Source organism: Oncorhynchus clarkii, chromosome 18, assembly GCF_045791955.1.
Source record: "Oncorhynchus clarkii lewisi isolate Uvic-CL-2024 chromosome 18, UVic_Ocla_1.0, whole genome shotgun sequence".
NCBI classification, from domain to species: domain Eukaryota; kingdom Metazoa; phylum Chordata; class Actinopteri; order Salmoniformes; family Salmonidae; genus Oncorhynchus; species Oncorhynchus clarkii.
Window position 1 is genome coordinate 14,109,551 of NC_092164.1, and position 17,408 is coordinate 14,126,958.

General features: G+C 44.3%; 1 protein-coding gene across 4 annotated transcripts in view; it reads left to right on the forward strand.

Moving 5' to 3' along the window:
- The window catches only part of LOC139373027 (collagen alpha-1(XVIII) chain-like), a 70,488-nt gene extending 54,139 nt beyond the window's left edge, over positions 1 to 16,349 (forward strand). For all 4 annotated transcript variants that reach the window (XM_071113017.1, XM_071113014.1, XM_071113015.1 and 1 more), the window contains 33 exons: positions 717 to 743; positions 936 to 998; positions 1,099 to 1,182; positions 1,288 to 1,338; positions 1,441 to 1,575; positions 1,715 to 1,771; positions 3,373 to 3,417; positions 5,813 to 5,944; positions 6,124 to 6,195; positions 6,285 to 6,311; positions 6,411 to 6,509; positions 6,629 to 6,664; positions 7,072 to 7,155; positions 7,249 to 7,278; positions 7,380 to 7,415; positions 7,765 to 7,824; positions 7,923 to 8,000; positions 8,126 to 8,161; positions 8,747 to 8,800; positions 9,073 to 9,141; positions 9,310 to 9,375; positions 9,558 to 9,585; positions 9,696 to 9,749; positions 9,850 to 9,884; positions 9,990 to 10,112; positions 10,265 to 10,424; positions 10,581 to 10,645; positions 10,787 to 10,915; positions 11,024 to 11,056; positions 11,189 to 11,872; positions 12,003 to 12,200; positions 12,319 to 12,434; positions 12,621 to 16,349. In XM_071113017.1, the coding sequence (XP_070969118.1) occupies positions 717 to 743; positions 936 to 998; positions 1,099 to 1,182; positions 1,288 to 1,338; positions 1,441 to 1,575; positions 1,715 to 1,771; positions 3,373 to 3,417; positions 5,813 to 5,944; positions 6,124 to 6,195; positions 6,285 to 6,311; positions 6,411 to 6,509; positions 6,629 to 6,664; positions 7,072 to 7,155; positions 7,249 to 7,278; positions 7,380 to 7,415; positions 7,765 to 7,824; positions 7,923 to 8,000; positions 8,126 to 8,161; positions 8,747 to 8,800; positions 9,073 to 9,141; positions 9,310 to 9,375; positions 9,558 to 9,585; positions 9,696 to 9,749; positions 9,850 to 9,884; positions 9,990 to 10,112; positions 10,265 to 10,424; positions 10,581 to 10,645; positions 10,787 to 10,915; positions 11,024 to 11,056; positions 11,189 to 11,872; positions 12,003 to 12,200; positions 12,319 to 12,434; positions 12,621 to 12,834 (3,180 nt within the window). In that variant the 3' untranslated portion in view covers positions 12,835 to 16,349. The remainder of the gene's footprint in view (positions 1 to 716; positions 744 to 935; positions 999 to 1,098; positions 1,183 to 1,287; positions 1,339 to 1,440; positions 1,576 to 1,714; positions 1,772 to 3,372; positions 3,418 to 5,812; positions 5,945 to 6,123; positions 6,196 to 6,284; positions 6,312 to 6,410; positions 6,510 to 6,628; positions 6,665 to 7,071; positions 7,156 to 7,248; positions 7,279 to 7,379; positions 7,416 to 7,764; positions 7,825 to 7,922; positions 8,001 to 8,125; positions 8,162 to 8,746; positions 8,801 to 9,072; positions 9,142 to 9,309; positions 9,376 to 9,557; positions 9,586 to 9,695; positions 9,750 to 9,849; positions 9,885 to 9,989; positions 10,113 to 10,264; positions 10,425 to 10,580; positions 10,646 to 10,786; positions 10,916 to 11,023; positions 11,057 to 11,188; positions 11,873 to 12,002; positions 12,201 to 12,318; positions 12,435 to 12,620) is intronic.
- The last annotated feature ends 1,059 nt before the right edge of the window (positions 16,350 to 17,408 follow it).

Consider the following 17,408-nt stretch of genomic DNA (forward strand, 5'->3'; position numbering starts at 1 on the left):
GAGCTCTGTCTGAGTGACCATCGGGTTCTTGGTCACCTCCCAAACCAAGGCCCTTCTCCCCCGATTGCTCAGTTTGGCCGGGTGGCCAGCTCTAGGAAGAGTCTTGGTGGTACCAAACTTCTTCCAATTAAGAATGATAGAGGCCACTGTGTTCTTGGAGACCTTCAATGCTGCAGAAATGTTTTGGTACTCTTCCCCAGATCTCTGCCTCGACACAATCCTGTCTCGGAGCTCCACGGACAATTCCTTCGACCTCATGGCTTGGTTTTGGCTCTGACATGCACTGTAGTATCTTTATATAGACAGGTGTGTGCCTTTCCAAATCATGTCCAATCAATTTAATTTATCACAGGTGGACTCCAATCAAGTTGTAGAAACAGCTCAAGGATGATCAATGGAAACAGGATGCACCTGAGCTCAATTTCGAGTCTCATAGCAAAGGGTTTGAATACTTATGTAAATAAGGTATTTCTGAAAACATTTCTAAAAACCTGTTTTTGCTTTGTCATTATGGGGTATTGTGTGTAGATTGCTGATTTATTTAATCAGTTTTAGAATAAGACTGTAACCTAAGAAAATGTGGAAAAAGTCAAGGGGTCTGAATACTTTCCGTAGGCACTGTATTCTGTGTAGAGCATTCTCACTTTATTTGGTCTCAGTACTTGTACATTTTCTTTGAATTGACTGTAACAAACCATATCTATTTCATTCCCCAGGGGGATCCAGGAGAGGATGGCAAATTAGTGAGTGTCACTTTCTGATGTTTTATCCCATTGATCTCATGTCATGATTTTTTATTCATTGTTAATTGTATGAGGAGAAATACAGTGGTAGTCAGATGTCATTATTGATAAGCGGTGGTGGTCAGTAGCAGTGGTCAGACAGTGTCAGCCTCACTAAGCTGTGTCTTCTCTCTCTGTCCCACCACAACTCAGGGACCTACCGGAGACAGAGGGTTCCCAGGAACACAAGGAGACTCAGGGGTCAAAGGACAAAAGGTAAAGGCCAGAAGCCATTTATTTAAGAGCATGAGTATTTGAATATTATCGGACGTGCCCAAAGGTTAAATACTGAGTGTTTTCCTTGTGACCTCTCCAGGGGGATCGTGGTGATGGTCACCCAGGACCCAGGGGTCCTCCAGGGCCACCTGGACCCCCAGGCCCAGGAACAGTTGATCGCGCTGTGAGTCAACCACTACAGCATCAGGCCATTCAGCCCATTAATTCATGTGGATCAGACATGAATATACCAATATACCACTTTTAATGTTTCTTCATTTGTCCCTAGACATTTGTGGATGTGGAAGGCTCCGGATTCCCAGATTTGGAGAAAATACAGGTATGTTTTAGCCACAGAGATTTTGAGTTTGGCCCAGAAAAACAACTTTTCCCAAACTGTATATTGTGAAACCCAAGACTGTTGTGTTGACTGTTTCTTTAGACTTTCCGTGGTCTACCAGGCCCCCCGGGCCCACCAGGTCCCCCTGGCCCCTCAGCCGGTGGTGTCAGCTCCCATGGGTCAGGCTCTTTCGGGCCCCCTGGACCTCCCGGACAGGACGGGGCCCGTGGCCTACCAGTGAGGACCCTCTCTCTACTATATCTGACGTGACAATATGTTTTGTGCCTAGTTAACTGTAGACAGCACAACTACAGCATTGAAATGAATGTCTTGATTTGTTGACCATTATGTATTGATATCATGCTGTGTTTTTCAGGGGCCCGCTGGTCCACCTGGCAGGCCTGGAACCCCAGGACCCAGTAGCGGAGAGAAGGTATGAGACAGGGAGGAGACATTTTATTTTAGCTCAACTGATCATATACTAAACTCAGTAAAAAAAGAAACGTCCTCACTGTCAACTGCGTTTATTTTCAGCAAACTTAACATGTGTTAATGGTCACTCAGACAGAGTTTGTATGAACATTTGTATGAACATAACAAGATTCCACAACTGAGACATAAACTGAACAAGTTCCACAGACATGTGACTAACAGAAATGGAATAATGTGTCCCCTAAAAGTAAGTCCGTTTCTGGTGTGGCCACCAGCTGCATTAAGTACTGCATTGCAGCTCCTCCTCATGGACTGCACCAGAAACTGGACTGCACATGGACTGCACCTCACCCTCCGATCCAACAGGTCCCAGACGTGCTCAATGGGATTGAGATCCGGGCTCTTCGCTGGCCATGGCAGAACACTGACATTCCTGCCTTGCAGGAAATCATGCACAGAATGAGCAGTATGGCTGGTGGCATTGTCATGCTGGAGGGTCATGTCAGGATGAGTCCGCAGGAAGGGTACCAGATGAGGGAGGAGGATGTCTTCCCTGTAATGCACATCATTAAGATTGCCTACAATGACAACAAGCTCAGTCCGATGATGCTGTGACACACCACCCCAGACCATGACGGACTCTCCACCTCCAAATCTATCCCGCCCCAGAGTACAGGCCTCGGTGTAATGCTCATTCCTTTGACGATAAACACGAATCCAACCATCACCCCTGGTGAAACAAAACCGCGACTCGTCAGTGAAGAGCACTTTTTGCCAGTCCTGTCTGGTCCAGCGATGGTGGGTTTGTGCCCATAGGCGACGTTGTTGCCGGTGATGTCTGGTTAGGACCTGCCTTACAACAGGCCTACCAGCCCTCAGTCCAGCCTCTCTCAGCCTATTGTGGACAGTCTGAGCACTGATGGAGGGATTGTGCATTCCTGGTGTAACTCGGGCAGTTGTTGTTGCCATCCTGTACCTGTCCCGCAAGTGTGATGTTCGGATGTACTGATCCTGTGCAGGTGTTGTTATACGTGGTCTGCCACTGCGAGGATGATCATCTGTCCGTCCTGTCTCCCTGTAGCGCTGTCTTAGGCATCTCACAGTGCGGACATTGCAATTTATTGCCCTGGTCCACATCTGCAGTCCTCCTGCCTACTTGCAGCATGCCTAAGGCATGTTCACGCAGATGAGCAAGAACTCTGGGCATATTTATTTTGGTGTTATTCAGAGTCAATAGAAAGGCCTCTTTAGTGTCCTAAGTTTTCATAACTGTGACCTTAATTGCCTACCATCTGTAAGCTGTTAGTGTTTTAACCATTCTACAGGTGCACGTTCATTAATTGTTTATGGTTCATTGAACAAGCATGGGGAAACAGTGTTTAATCCCTTTACAATGAAGATCTGTGAAGTTATTTTGATTTTTACAAACTATCTCTGAAAGACAGGGTCCTGAAAAAGGGGTGTTTCTTTTTTTGCTGAGTTTATATATCACTGTATACAGCACACACAGAACTGGACCTTTGTATAGGGATCCTTTTGAGATGATTGTCTCTTTCTCTCTGTATCTCTCTCTTTCCCCATCTCTCTCCCTCTCATCCGCAGGGAGAAGCTGGTGATCTAGGTCTTCCAGGGCCCAGTGGAGAGAGGGTGAGCTGTCAAATACACCCATACTATCCCACCTCTAAATCTAAATATATAGCTATTTTCACTTTTACCTTGTTTCTTTGGTGCTGTTTGGTGTGGGACTTCTCCTAGAGATTGATAGTCTAAACATGATGTTGGTGGTGGGACTTCTCCTAGAGATCGATAGTCTAAGCATGATGTTGGTGGTGGGACTTCTCCTAGAGATCGATAGTCTAAACATGAGGTTGGTGGTGGGACTTCTCCTAGAGATCGATAGTCTAAACATGATGTTGGTGGTGGGACTTCTCCTAGAGATCGATAGTCTAAACATGTTGGTGGTGGGACTTCTAGAGATCGATAGTCTAAACATGATGTTGGTGGTGGGACTTCTCCTAGAGATCGATAGTCTAAACATGTTGTTGGTGGTGGGACTTTTCCTAGAGTTTGATAGTCTAAACGTGTTGGTGGTGGGACTTCTCCTAGAGATCGATAGTCGAAACATGATGTTGGTGGTGGGACTTCTCCTAGAGATCGATAGTCTAAACATGATGTTGGTGGTGGGACTTCTCCTAGAGATCGATAGTCTAAACATGTTGGTGGTGGGACTTCTCCTAGAGATCGATAGTCTAAACATGATGTTGGTGGTGGGACTTCTCCTAGAGATCGATAGTCTAAACATGTTGGTGGTGGGACTTCTCCTAGAGATCGATAGTCTAAACATGATGTTGGTGGTGGGACTTCTCCTAGAGATCGATAGTCTAAGCATGATGTTGGTGGTGGGACTTCTCGTAGAGATCGATAGTCTAAACATGAGGTTGGTGGTGGGACTTCTCCTAGAGATCGATAGTCTAAACATGTTGGTGGTGGGACTTCTAGAGATTGATAGTCTAAACATGATGTTGGTGGTGGGACTTCTCCTAGAGATCGATAGTCTAAACATGATGTTGGTGGTGGGACTTCTCCTAGAGATCGATAGTCTAAACATGAGGTTGGTGGTGGGACTTCTCCTAGAGATCGATAGTCTAAACATGTTGGTGGTGGGACTTCTAGAGATTGATAGTCTAAACATGATGTTGGTGGTGGGACTTCTCCTAGAGATCGATAGTCTAAACATGATGTTGGTGGTGGGACTTCTCCTAGAGATCGATAGTCTAAACATGATGTTGGTGGTGGGACTTCTCCTAGAGATCGATAGTCTAAACATGATGTTGGTGTGGGACTTCTGGAGATCGATAGTTTAAACATGATGTTGGTGGTGGGACTTCTCCTAGAGATCGATAGTCTAAACATGATGTTGGTGGTGGGACTTCTCCTAGAGATCGATAGTCTAAACATGATGTTGGTGGTGGGACTTCTCCTAGAGATCGATAGTCTAAACATGATGTTGGTGTGGGACTTCTCCTAGAGATCGATAGTCGAAACATGATGTTGGTGGTGGGACTTCTCCTAGAGATCGATAGTTGAAACATGATGTTGGTGGTGGGACTTCTCCTAGAGATCGATAGTCTAAACATGATGTTGGTGTGGGACTTCTCCTAAAGATCGATAGTCTAAACATGATGTTGGTGGTGGGACTTCTCCTAGAGATCGATAGTCTAAACATTATGTTGGTGGTGGGACTTCTCCTAGAGATCGATAGTCTAAACATGATGTTGGTGGTGGGACTTCTCCTAGAGATCGATAGTCTAAACATGATGTTGGTGGCGGGACTTCTCCTAGAGAACGATAGTCTAAACATGATGTTGGTGGTGGGACTTCTCCTAGAGATCGATAGTCTAAACATGATGTTGGTGGTGGGACTTCTAGAGATCGATAGTCTAAACATGATGTTGGGGGGGGGGGGGGGGGGGTGAGGATTTTATGCTTATGCTTGTCTCCCTCTAACAAAACTCTTTGTCTGCCTTCTCCAACTTTTTGACCAGTATCTTTAGTGAAGGTGATGGGTCACAGGTACTACTGGGTCTCCTGCTATTGGTTCCTTGTTTTCGTCTGCATACTATTGGTTCCTTGGTTTCAGCTGCATTCATCACATGGGGGAATCAACTCACTGAGAAAAACTCTAATTCCCAGTGTGTTCATTATAGGACAAATGGAACATTTGCTTGTTTGACTTCTGACATAACATCTTAAATAGCATGTAGTTGCTTAAGATATTTTACCATCTGTCTGGATGTTTTATATTGGAACTAAACTATATGCAGTCAATGGTTTTTATAATTGTTTTTTATTATTTTCAATATTGATTGCTTGTTATAGTAATAATTCAGCTTAAATGTGTTTCCAATTTTGTGGAATGCTTCTTTATTTGTCTGTTAGCATGCTGTGTCAATTATGTCTACATGTAAATGGACTGCTGATTTTTACACACACATCTTTACAATCTCTCTCTGTCTCTCACCTCTTCACTCCTAACCACCAGGGTTCTCAGGGTGACCCTGGAGTGCCTGGTCAGGCAGGGCAGGGGGGCTTGGCTGGGCTTCCTGGGCCCATGGGACCGATTGGGCCTCCAGGACCACCCGGACCCCCCGGACAGTCCTACCCCGTGCGTTATGTGAGTACTGTACACAACTCCTGCCACCCACCCAGACTACATCAACTACAGCTTAACCTCCCACCCCACAGCTCCCTTCATTCAAATTGTTACCAAATTGACTACATACTGTATATTTGACTACATATATTTTTGTGGAATTGTCTTTTTTGAACTGTATCTGTGTCCTCTCTGTGTAGGGTGACGGGGAGGGTTCCGGAGTGACGGGGGTCAATGGTGTTGCTGGAGTGATAGGGATTCCAGGACCACAGGTGATCTATACATTGCCATCCACTCATCATTTGGATTGCCTTTACGATCACGTCAACTAATACATAGTCACATATCCATTGTTTTTCAGGGTCCGCCCGGAATCGCAGGCCTTCCGGTAAGAACCAGGATATCCCTTTGAATACATTGCTAAGTTTGATTGGAGGCCATATCTTTGTTTTATAGCAATGCTTACTGTATTCCTGTCATCATACAGGGAAGATCTGGTTTGCCTGGGCTTTCGGGAGAGAAGGGGAGCGAGGGAGCAAGAGGACGGGATGGAACACCAGGGATGGACGGATTCCCAGGACAATTGGTAGAAGATCATTATCCCTCAGCCACCTCCCCAGACTGTATTAGAACGTTACTTAGGCTTTAGAGTAACCCACACAAAGTGCACTAACCTATTCTGTTTTGTTTCTTGTGTATACACAGGGAGACAAAGGGGAGAGGGGAGACAGAGGAGAAAGGGTGAGTTACCTACTCCTGATTACCATATTTTGGTGGTTGATTTTTTTATTTTCTTGCTTCTTTAATAAGCACAACAGTTTTCAGCTGTGCTAACATAATTGCAAAAGGGTTTTCTAATGATCAATTCGCCTTTTGAAATGATACACTTGGATTAGCTAACACAACGTGCCATTGGAACACAGGAGTGATGGTTGCTGATAATGGGCCTCTGTACGCCGTTTCCCGCTACAATAGTCATTTACAACATTAACAATGTCTACACTGTATTTCTAATCAATTTGATGTTATTTTAAATGGACAAAACATTGGCTTTTCTTTCAAAAACAAAGACTTTTCTAAGTGACTTTTGAACGGTCGCGTAAGTCATCTATTGGCTCTCATGCTGTTGTGTGTGTGTGGTGTTGTAGGGTGAGCCAGGACGTGAAGGGGGGCCCCCTGGACCTCCAGGAGCCCCTGGCCCACCGGGACAGATCTACCAGACTTCAGGCAGTGTGAGTGTGGCTGTGTACTGTACGGTCTTGTCTGCTCTGGATCATAGTGATGTTTCAGTGACACAACTGACCTACCTGTCTGTCTTGTTGTAGTTTGATGGAGTTCTTGGGAATCAAGGACAGGTGAGAATTTGACTCAGCAGACAAGTCACTGTTACTCTACATGCAGTTTTATAATGTCTTATGTTTTATAGTCACCCTAACCCTTATTTCCTTTTCTCCAGGGAGGACCAGGTCTTCCCGGCCGGGCAGGATTCCCAGTATGTATCAGTATCACACTGCCAATGAACACACAGTGGAGTGGAGACATTTACCTTGACTGTTTCTAAAGATATATCACAGTTGAAACACACCAAACGGACAGTGTTGTTCTAGATGTATGGTGGAGATTGCGGCAAAAACTATTTTATAACATGTTAATGGATTTTTTTATTTTCTATATATTTCAGTTGAAACACCTTAATAGTGCTCCCTAATATTTCAAAAAGCAATGCTGTACGGCCTACTAGTTGTATGTTGAAAACTGTCTAAAACATGTTAATGGAACTCTCTTTTAAAAATATACACACACAAGGTTGTTATTTATACTGATCATAACTTCTTCTGTAGGGGCCTATGGGACCAAAGGGAGATACAGGAGAGCCTGGACAGCCAGGATACGCAGCTAAGGTCTGGTAATAACTTAATTCATTCATATCTTGTTTTCTGTACAGTACAGGGAAAATTGCATGAAGTATTGACATGTCTTCACCCTGTGTCCTATCCAGGGGGAGAAAGGAGAACCTGGTATTATCATGGGGCCTGATGGAAGACCCCTGTACCTGGGAGGGCTGGGGTCTCAACCGGTGAGAAAAACCACACACGAGATTTATAGTTGGTAGAAATACTGTATGTTATTATGCTTGTCCATCTCTTTTATATGTGCCATGCAACATAAAATGTTGATACCCTTTGACCTCTGTGTGTGCAGGGAGAGAAGGGACTCCCGGGACCTGAGGGACCTCCTGTAAGTACTCTCCTTTAACAGTGACATGCTTTGTTTCTGATTAGCCATTGATAACCATGGATGTACTGTACATAGTTCTCCGTTTCTATAGGGTCCAGCTGGTAAATGTATATTGTTTTGTTACTATAGGGTCCAGCTGGTAGATTTATATTGTTCTGTCTCTATAGGGTCCAGCTGGTAGATTTATATTGTTCTGTCACTATAGGGTCCAGCTGGTAGATTTATATTGTTCTGTCTCTATAGGGTCCAGCTGGTAGATTTATATTGTTCTGTATCTATAGGGTCCAGCTGGTAGATTTATATTGTTCTGTCTCTATAGGGTCCAGCTGGTAGATTTATATTGTTCTGTCACTATAGGGTCCAGCTGGTAGATTTATATTGTTCTGTCTCTATAGGGTCCAGCTGGTAGATTTATATTGTTCTGTCACTATAGGGTCCAGCTGGTAGATTTATATTGTTCTGTCTCTATAGGGTCCATCTGGTAGATTTATATTGTTCTGTATCTATAGGGTCCAGCTGGTAGATTTATATTGTTCTGTCACTATAGGGTCCAGCTGGTTGATTTATATTGTTCTGTCTCTATAGGGTCCCTATGGTCCAGCTGGTCTAAAGGGAGATATAGGCATGCCAGGTAGACCGGTAAGTATCTCTGTTCAGCTATTAGCCAAGTGGTGGTGCTCTGTAGCTCAGTTGGTAGAGCATGGCGCTTGCAATGCCAAGACAGTGAGTTTGATTCCCAGGACCACCCATATGTAAAAATATATGCACACATGACTAAGTCGCTTTGAATAAAAGTATCTGCTAAATGGCACTGAAGTGTGAATTAGAAAGAATCCAAGTGTGCTATTTCCCATTCAGTATTAACATGGTGATGGACTGCTGCTGGATGTGAACCAGTGTGTTGGTTACAGGGCCGTCCTGGGTTGAATGGTGTCAAAGGAGAGAGGGGGGATTCAGCGGGAGGGACTGGAGGATATGGAGTAAGTATCACACCGCTGGTTGGTGATTGATGGGATTCATACATGAAAGACTGTTGGGATGCAACCCAGAGGTCAGCATGTCAAATCATTCAGAAAAGCAGTGGTATGGTTAGACCGTCATGACCCAGACAGGGCATGAGTTTAACCCAGATTGATCCATGTTTTTAGGGTCCTCCAGGACCACCTGGCCCACCCGGACCCCCCGGGCCAGCAGTACCTCTGGACAGGTTCAATGTGAGTAGATGTCTGATCCAGTATTGTATCTTTCCCAGACGTTGGTGTTGTGAGTTATATGCTGTAGTCAGTCAGGTTGTTAAAACCCACAAAGTCACTAATGTGGGTTTACAAATTGATAGGGTTTCTTTCCAAGGTACAGTAGTGTAACTCTCCTCCCCTTTGTTCTGTTTCACACTCAGAGGGATGATGTCTCACGGTTATATCCTGGTAAGTCAACTCATTCTCATTGGCCAGTCCCACACCATGACATAGAACGTTACATGTAAAACGATGTCATGTGTTGGCTTACATGTTGGCCTTTTCCCCCCACCCATCAGACTCCAAAGGAGACAAAGGTGATCGTGGAGTACCAGGAATACCCGGGGTACCAGGTACAGTAAAACCAGCTAGTTATTTACCTCCGCTGGCCTTAGGTGTACTAACACACGAGATTGAGCTGATTGAACTCACGTTCTATCGTCTCCACTCTAGGTCTCACGTCCAACTTTGACATCTACACCTTCAAGGTAAGTGACGTAACGACAAAGGAGCTCTACACTCACAACCCGCCATGCGTCTGTATGTGTTTGACGTGAGGTCAAATGGCGTGGTGTGTGTGTGTGTCCCTGCAGAGGGAGATGAAGGGAGAGAGAGGAGACTCGGGGATGAAGGGGGAGAAGGGCGAGCCAGCCGGAGGATATTATGGTGGCGGTTACGGTGGACAGGGTGGTCAACCTGGACCTCCAGGACTTCCGGTAAGAATAACCACTGAACAACAACAGCCATTTATTTTACTGCATTCTCCACGTTTTATCAGTGCCTTGCATCAAAAGACATGTACAATGGAATTCAATTAGAAAGTTTTAATGAACAAGACAAATATCTAATCTGATCTATCGATCTCCAGGGGCCAAAGGGAGAGTCCATCATCGGTCCTTCAGGGCCCCAGGGCCCTCCAGGTAACTCAGGAAGAGGGTACGAAGGCAGGCAAGGGAACCCAGGCCCACCGGGGCCCCCCGGACCTTCAGGATCATCCTCCTCACCTGGAGCCTACAGGCCAACACAGAGTGAGGCGTACTCTCTCGCACACACACTCAGACATGCAGTACATACATACAGTACATACATACAGTACATAGGCAGGAACACAACCTTCTGGTGATATGAAGTACAGTAGCTCCTTGGTTAACAGCTTCAATGAATGTGATATTTTTACATCTCAGCCATAAGCATCCCTGGACCTCCGGGCCCTCCTGGCCCACCTGGAACTGATGGGCACTCCTCTGGGGTGAGTCTGTTAACCCCTCCATTCCTAGTGTAGGGTCTAGGAGGTTAGGGCCTGTTTCTGGACAGGGCCTCACTGTGATGATATATACACCCCTTCCAGGATGTGGCATCATTTAGCTCCTTGTCGTCCACATTTGAACAGGTGATGGTGCTGAGGTCATATGACACGATGACAGCCACGGCCAGACGACAGGCAGAGGGGACGCTGGTGTATCTGGTCGACCAAACAGACTTTTACATCAGAGTACGAGATGGCTTCCGGCAAATCCAGGTGCAGTGTTTACCGGTGTAATGGATGCAAGCCACTATATTTATAAAATACAACACCTTCATCCTTTGTTAATGTTTACATGATTAACTTGGAAGTTTTACCTTTCAGCTTGGACCATACATAGCTTTACCCCCTGACCAGGTAAGTCGTTGGAAATGTGCACTTGAGAAATGCTGACAAACTATTGTGACAGTGAAGGAATCACTTAAGGAAGTTGTTAATCATATTAGTGAATCTTATTGACATGATTTCTCTGCCTGTATCCATCTGAAGGGTAATGAGGTAGCAGCTGTCGACCCTCCTCCAGTGGTCTACTACCAGCCAGACCATCCCTCTAACTCGGCCACAGAGCAACCCCCCAGACAGCTAGACCCCCACGAGCCACAGCCTGAGGGACAACACCCTGTTCACCCTGACCCACGTTACTCGACTCACCCGGATCCACGCTATCCAGCCCAGCCAGATCCACGCTACCCAGCCCAGCCAGATCCACGCTACCCAGCCCAGCCAGATCCACGCTACCCAGCCCAGCCAGATCCACGCTACCCAGCTCAGCCAGATCCACGCTACCCAGCCCAGCCAGATCCACGCTACCCAGCTCAGCCAGATCCACGCTACCCAGCTCAGCCAGATCCACGCTACCCAGCTCAGCCAGATCCACGCTACCCAGCCCAGCCTGATCCACGCTACCCAGCCCAGCCAGATCCACGTTACCCAGCTCAGCCAGATCCACGCTACCCCTCACATTCAGACCCCAGATACCCCTCACACACTGATCCACGGTACCCCAGTTATACAGACCGACAGCACAACCCTGACCCTGTTCAGCCGGTCCAGCCCCAGCCAGCCCCTGTCCCACAGAACCCGGTTTACACAGACACCCGCTACCCTGTAACCCCACAACGCAGACCCAGACCCCCTGAGACCCCCAGCCACCAACACACGTCAGGCCCAAGCGTGAGTAGCCAGTGATTTAAATGTCATAAATGTAACCTAAAAACATGCCACTGCTGAAACACTTCTGGTTGTGGATGTGATGGGAAGCACGTTTTTAAAAGCAGACTTTTCTTCTTCGTTCCTTCTGCAGATTCACCTGGTCGCCCTGAACGCCCCCCAGGGGGGTAACATGCGGGGTATCAGAGGGGCAGACTTCCTGTGTTTCAACCAGGCTCGGGCCATCGGGCTGAAGGGAACCTTCCGGGCTTTCCTCTCCTCCAAGCTCCAGGACCTTTACAGCATCGTCCGCAAGTCAGACAGAGACCGCATGCCCATCGTCAACCTAAAGGTACTATCGGCTAAGACTGAGATGCATTTTCAGCTTCATTCAGAATCCCAGTATCATTCCATATCATTTAAGTAATTGGCAGCAACCGTCCCTAACCATTTGTCTGTCCCCTCTATAGGACGAGGTCCTGTTTGACAGTTGGGAGGCCATCTTCAGTGACTCAGAGGGCAGAGTGAAGGACAATGTACCCATCTACTCCTTCGATGGCAAAGACATTTTCACAGACGGCACATGGTGATAAACTACACTTCTACATATCACTCACTATACACAAAATATCAAAACCTCTCTTTTTACAACACCCATAAGGAGGCATTGATAAGTTATGTAAAGATAACAGCTGAGAAAGTGAATGGAAGCAAAAATATGATGATTCATCCCTTCATCTCGTTCTCTTCCTTATTCCCTCTCCTCACCCAGGCCAGACAAGATGATATGGCACGGTTCGACCAGCAGGGGGCACGGCCAGGTGGATAACTACTGTGAGACGTGGCGTATAGGGGAGCGTGCTCTGACGGGCATGGCCTCCTCTCTACAAGAGGGCCAGCTCCTCCAACAGAGAACCAGCAGCTGTCACAGCTCCTACGCCGTGCTCTGCATCGAGAACAGCTACATCGGACAGTTCAAGCGATAGGACTGACCGACCAAACGCACACACACACTACAGCCAGATCAAGAGATAAGCCTAATGAAACACCCACACAAACACATCAGCCAATCCAGGAGGCCTAACAAAACGTACCTACCAGTGGAGGCTGGTGACTTAAATAAATAGGAGGATGGTAGACCCAGGGTATAGGTGTGGAACGCACGGGGACAACAAAGTGTTTCAAAAATCGTCAATGACTAATTATTTTAACCTAAAGCATTTAATAAAGCCATTTATAGTACACTATTATGGGTAATGGGAATGAGGGCTACTTACAGTGTTGGAAAAGGACCACAGCAGTGATTGAATGAGGGTATGAGGCATGAGTTGAGGTGTTCAGAGGCTTGACCAGTGCAGGACAGGATTTGCCTAAAAAGACAAACTATAACACAACACACTACACAGTTAGACAAAAGGGCTAAGAATGAGTTAGTCCAAGCAAGGAGTAAAGTCATTGATGTGTAATAATGTGATTGTGTTTGTGTTTGACTCGAAATACAGTAACGAGAGAGAATTGATAGGGGTACTCAGTGCTTGGAGAGGAAACATTCAATGTGCCAGTGGATGAGCGAGCACATGAAACATGGATTCAGTTCATGTCAGGAGATAGTTGACAATGGTAGTGGAGTGGTCATCACCTCTTAATCAGGGAACAGGAGGGGACATACCTGGAAATACAAATAGCAGATACATTCCATTACAGCTGCACCGTCATAGGTTATGACAACAAGTTTCTCTATGAAGTTAAACTCAAGACATCTCAAAATGAATTAAGTCAAACACAGACTGAGGCGCATCTCGCCCACTTGACACATCAAAGTAGCCCAAGAAACGTTCCTAATTAAAGCCCTGATCATCCACATACCTGACCATAACTGACAACTGCAAGCAGACTGGTGGCACGATAGGTCTCAGACCCCCTGGGGCCTGGAATTTTTCCTTATATGGTAACCTAACTAGGAAAACTCTGGACCCTATAAAGTATGCCAGTGATTAATTAGTTGTAAAAAAGGTTAATCAGACTGAAATATAGTCTCGTTTTCATCCCATACAGCATGTCCGATTTCTAGCGTTTAGGTGTGCCTAGGCTGCTGCAACATTTATGTCATGAGTTTTTACTTGTGTCTGTCCTGAGTGAATGTGTTCTTTGCTAAATAAATCCCGGAGGAAAGTAGAAAGCTTACTTGAGTGCACGCGAAAAAATGTGCTGTGTCAACCTCTCTCTTTAATCGAAATGTTTATGGATGATGCGATGAAGCTATCAAATCATTCTGAATTGTTTTCGACATCCTAGAAAAAACAAGTCGAAAGGTCGATATGTTCAACAAGTAAAGCATCCTAACGTGCAATTACCTCTGCAAGCTCCTTGTAGTTGCCCTTGTTGGCGGGAATTCCCCCTCTCGTCATGTCCTCTATCGATGCAGCTTTTCCCCAGAAGCTTGAATCGGCATTTATATTCTCCCTGCTTTTGTTTTGCCGTTTAGCTGAACGATCAATGTTCTTCAGGTCACTGTACCCACCTTTTGACCAAGGCTCAGACTTTCCCTAAAGCAGGCAAGGCCAGCAATACAGGCAGCTTGATGTTACCAGCTTTACTTTTGATACCAGTTGGTATTGAACGCCCTCACCTTTTCATCTTTCTTCATGAAACTGATCTCAGGCAGTGGTCGACCCTCCCTTTTCCGTGTACCCCAGAGAATGAAAGGGGTTCTTCAACAAAGTCCACAAACTGCTAACTTCAGTAGCTAGCTAACTTTAAAAAATGTTAAATCAGTTGCACTAGCTGGACACAAAAATTAAGTTCTAAAACCAAGAAAACAATTTATCAGCTCTTCTGTCTCCTGTCATTTGAAAAAAAAACATTTGAATTGAATAAAATAAAATACCAAAAATGCTCAACTATCACTGTTCACTCTTAATCTCTATCCGACAATGTCACCAAGCTTCTCAACACATAGAATCCCCATAATGCTCTGTGGCACAATCCCAATACAACACACTGTTTGTTCTCTGATCCTAAAAGCTTTGATCGGTTGGAGGACTTCCTCCGGAAGTGGTCATAATTACCATGTATGTCTATGGAAGGGGGTGAGGCCTACAAGCCTCCTAGGTTTTGTATTGAAGTCAGAGGAGGATGGAAGCTAGCTGTCCTCTGGCTACACCATGGTGCTACCCCAGACAGTGCTTTTGAAGTTACTGTAGACCTTCATTGCAAAACAGTGTATTTTAATCAATTATTTGGTGACATAAGAATATATTTAGTATAGTTTTATCTAAAAAGTATAACTTGAATGTTTCTAATGTTTACATTTTTATGAAATTTCACTGAGGATGGTCCTCCCCTTCCTCCTCTGAGGAGCCTCCACTGATACGTACACACACACACACACACAATGGTGCTTTGTATATAACAGCTACATTCCCCTTCTCAATACACTGTCCAGCTGGCCAAATAGGACCACATATCCATAATATGGGGTTGATCAAGAACAGCGACAACCAGACTAAGAGATGGACCCCCCCCCCCCCCAAGCCACCCCCTTTTTACACTGATCACAGCTGACTAAACAGCCCACCCCGACCCCCTGCACATACGTCTAAATCGCTGTTCTGTAAACACCTCAACACTGGGGTTTTCAGTAGAGTTTGTATTCATTCCACTTCTCCTTTCACTGTCCACTTCAGAAAGCCATGTTCATTGGGGGTTAGATAAGACTATCACAATGTACATTTATTTTTTTGTGGTCTTACCCTCAAAAGCATAATACCTGCACTGTAGAAAGTCTATAGCCTTTTAACAGTTTGCCCTAGAATCAGACCGCACCTACAGATTAAACAGGACACATTCTGTTCTGAGTCCAACAAGCTAATTGTTGCAGTATTGTACATGAAATGTTTATTATCCAATGTTGTCATTTTTTATTCACTTAACATTTTGTTGTAATCAGTACATATAACCAGTTTTTGAAGCACTACCTATAACATTGTCGTAAATGTTGGATGGTTTTATTTTGCTAGCGGACATCAAAAGAGAACAGGATATTTAAAATGTTTTGATAACAAAAGGAGTATTTATTTTGAGATTTAACATTTTGTTAAGTAGTTTTAGCATTCACACTTTTCAGTAATGTACTCCATGGATCTATGTATTGACAGAGGAAGAGATTAGTCTGGGCCAAGAATCATGACATTTTGTATCAAACATCAAATGACAATGTTTTTGTTTTGCAATGTCCTTTTGCGTTTCAAAATTCTCAAAAAGTGCTCTTAAGTGTTTTTCATGTCTATGCACTGTGATGGAAATTAAATAAGGCTTTTAATCCAAAATCCAAAGCATTGCAGCTCACTGAATTAACCGGTGTATGACCCTGGTGAGGAGTTTCCTGAGGTGACATGTACTGTGCCATTTCTCTCAATGTCATCAATGTTTATTGCAAACAAACAAATGCTACATTGTTTTTCCAAACTGATTTATTTGTAAATTAAAAATAAAATGTTGACATAAGTCTGTTTTTTTACAGCAACAAAATAGGTTCACAGTCATTCACCCAAAGTGTATATATTCAGCATTGATTGAAGTCAGTGTGACAATAATAAACATGAACAATTCTGACAGTTAACGTTACAAATCTTATCCTATACTGAACTCGTTGGCTAGTATACTGCACGGCCTATAGACCATAAGGTGCAATTAATCTCATACCTTTGTATTTGTTTATGAGGCCATATGACCATGTAAAAATCATTGTATACTCTACAACCTCATCACTATAGGCTGAAACCTACCTTGAGATATGACCTTTTAAATCAATTAGAGAATAGTGCCAAGTTCAAGTTGCATAGCGTTCTCAAGTTAAGTGCTTGTATTGTTCACACATCTTTTATCCACCCTACATGTAATTAATAGGCACTCAAACTACTATAGTCTATATTCTGACATGATTTCTCAGTTTTGTAGTAAGATGGTCCTAAGATTACTCAAGGGGACAGGAATTCAGCAAACCACTTCCTATGCACAGTAATTAAATTAAACTAAAGGCAACTTCAATAAAAAAAATTGGTTAGGTGTAATCTGCATTTATGGGCGTACTATAAGTATGGTACACATTTAGAATGTAAAGGGTACACCAGATATGAGTTCCCAGAGTTGTCAGATTCCAAAGAATAAACATCGGCCTAAAATATATTTACATTTTTCAACTTCATTTTGCATTTTTATTTCCTGTGACAAACGTTTAAGAAAACCCAATTTCACTCTTATGCACAGATAAATAAATTGTTCCATTAAAACAGTAGTTCCCAAACTGTGGGATGGGATGCAGAAAAGAGAACGGACCTATACATTTTTCAATAATAGCCTATAATCTGAGAATTTACAATCAACAAAATAAAAGCTAGACAATCAGGCCTCCACTGATGTTATGTTGGTGCATAAGAACACCAGCCATGTCAAAATGCATAGAATTGTATGAAATTTGCTTAAAAGCAAACAAAATTTCAGCTCCATGGGAAATTGGTTTTAAAATTGCAAAAATGTTATTTCAGCTCCATGGCAGTAT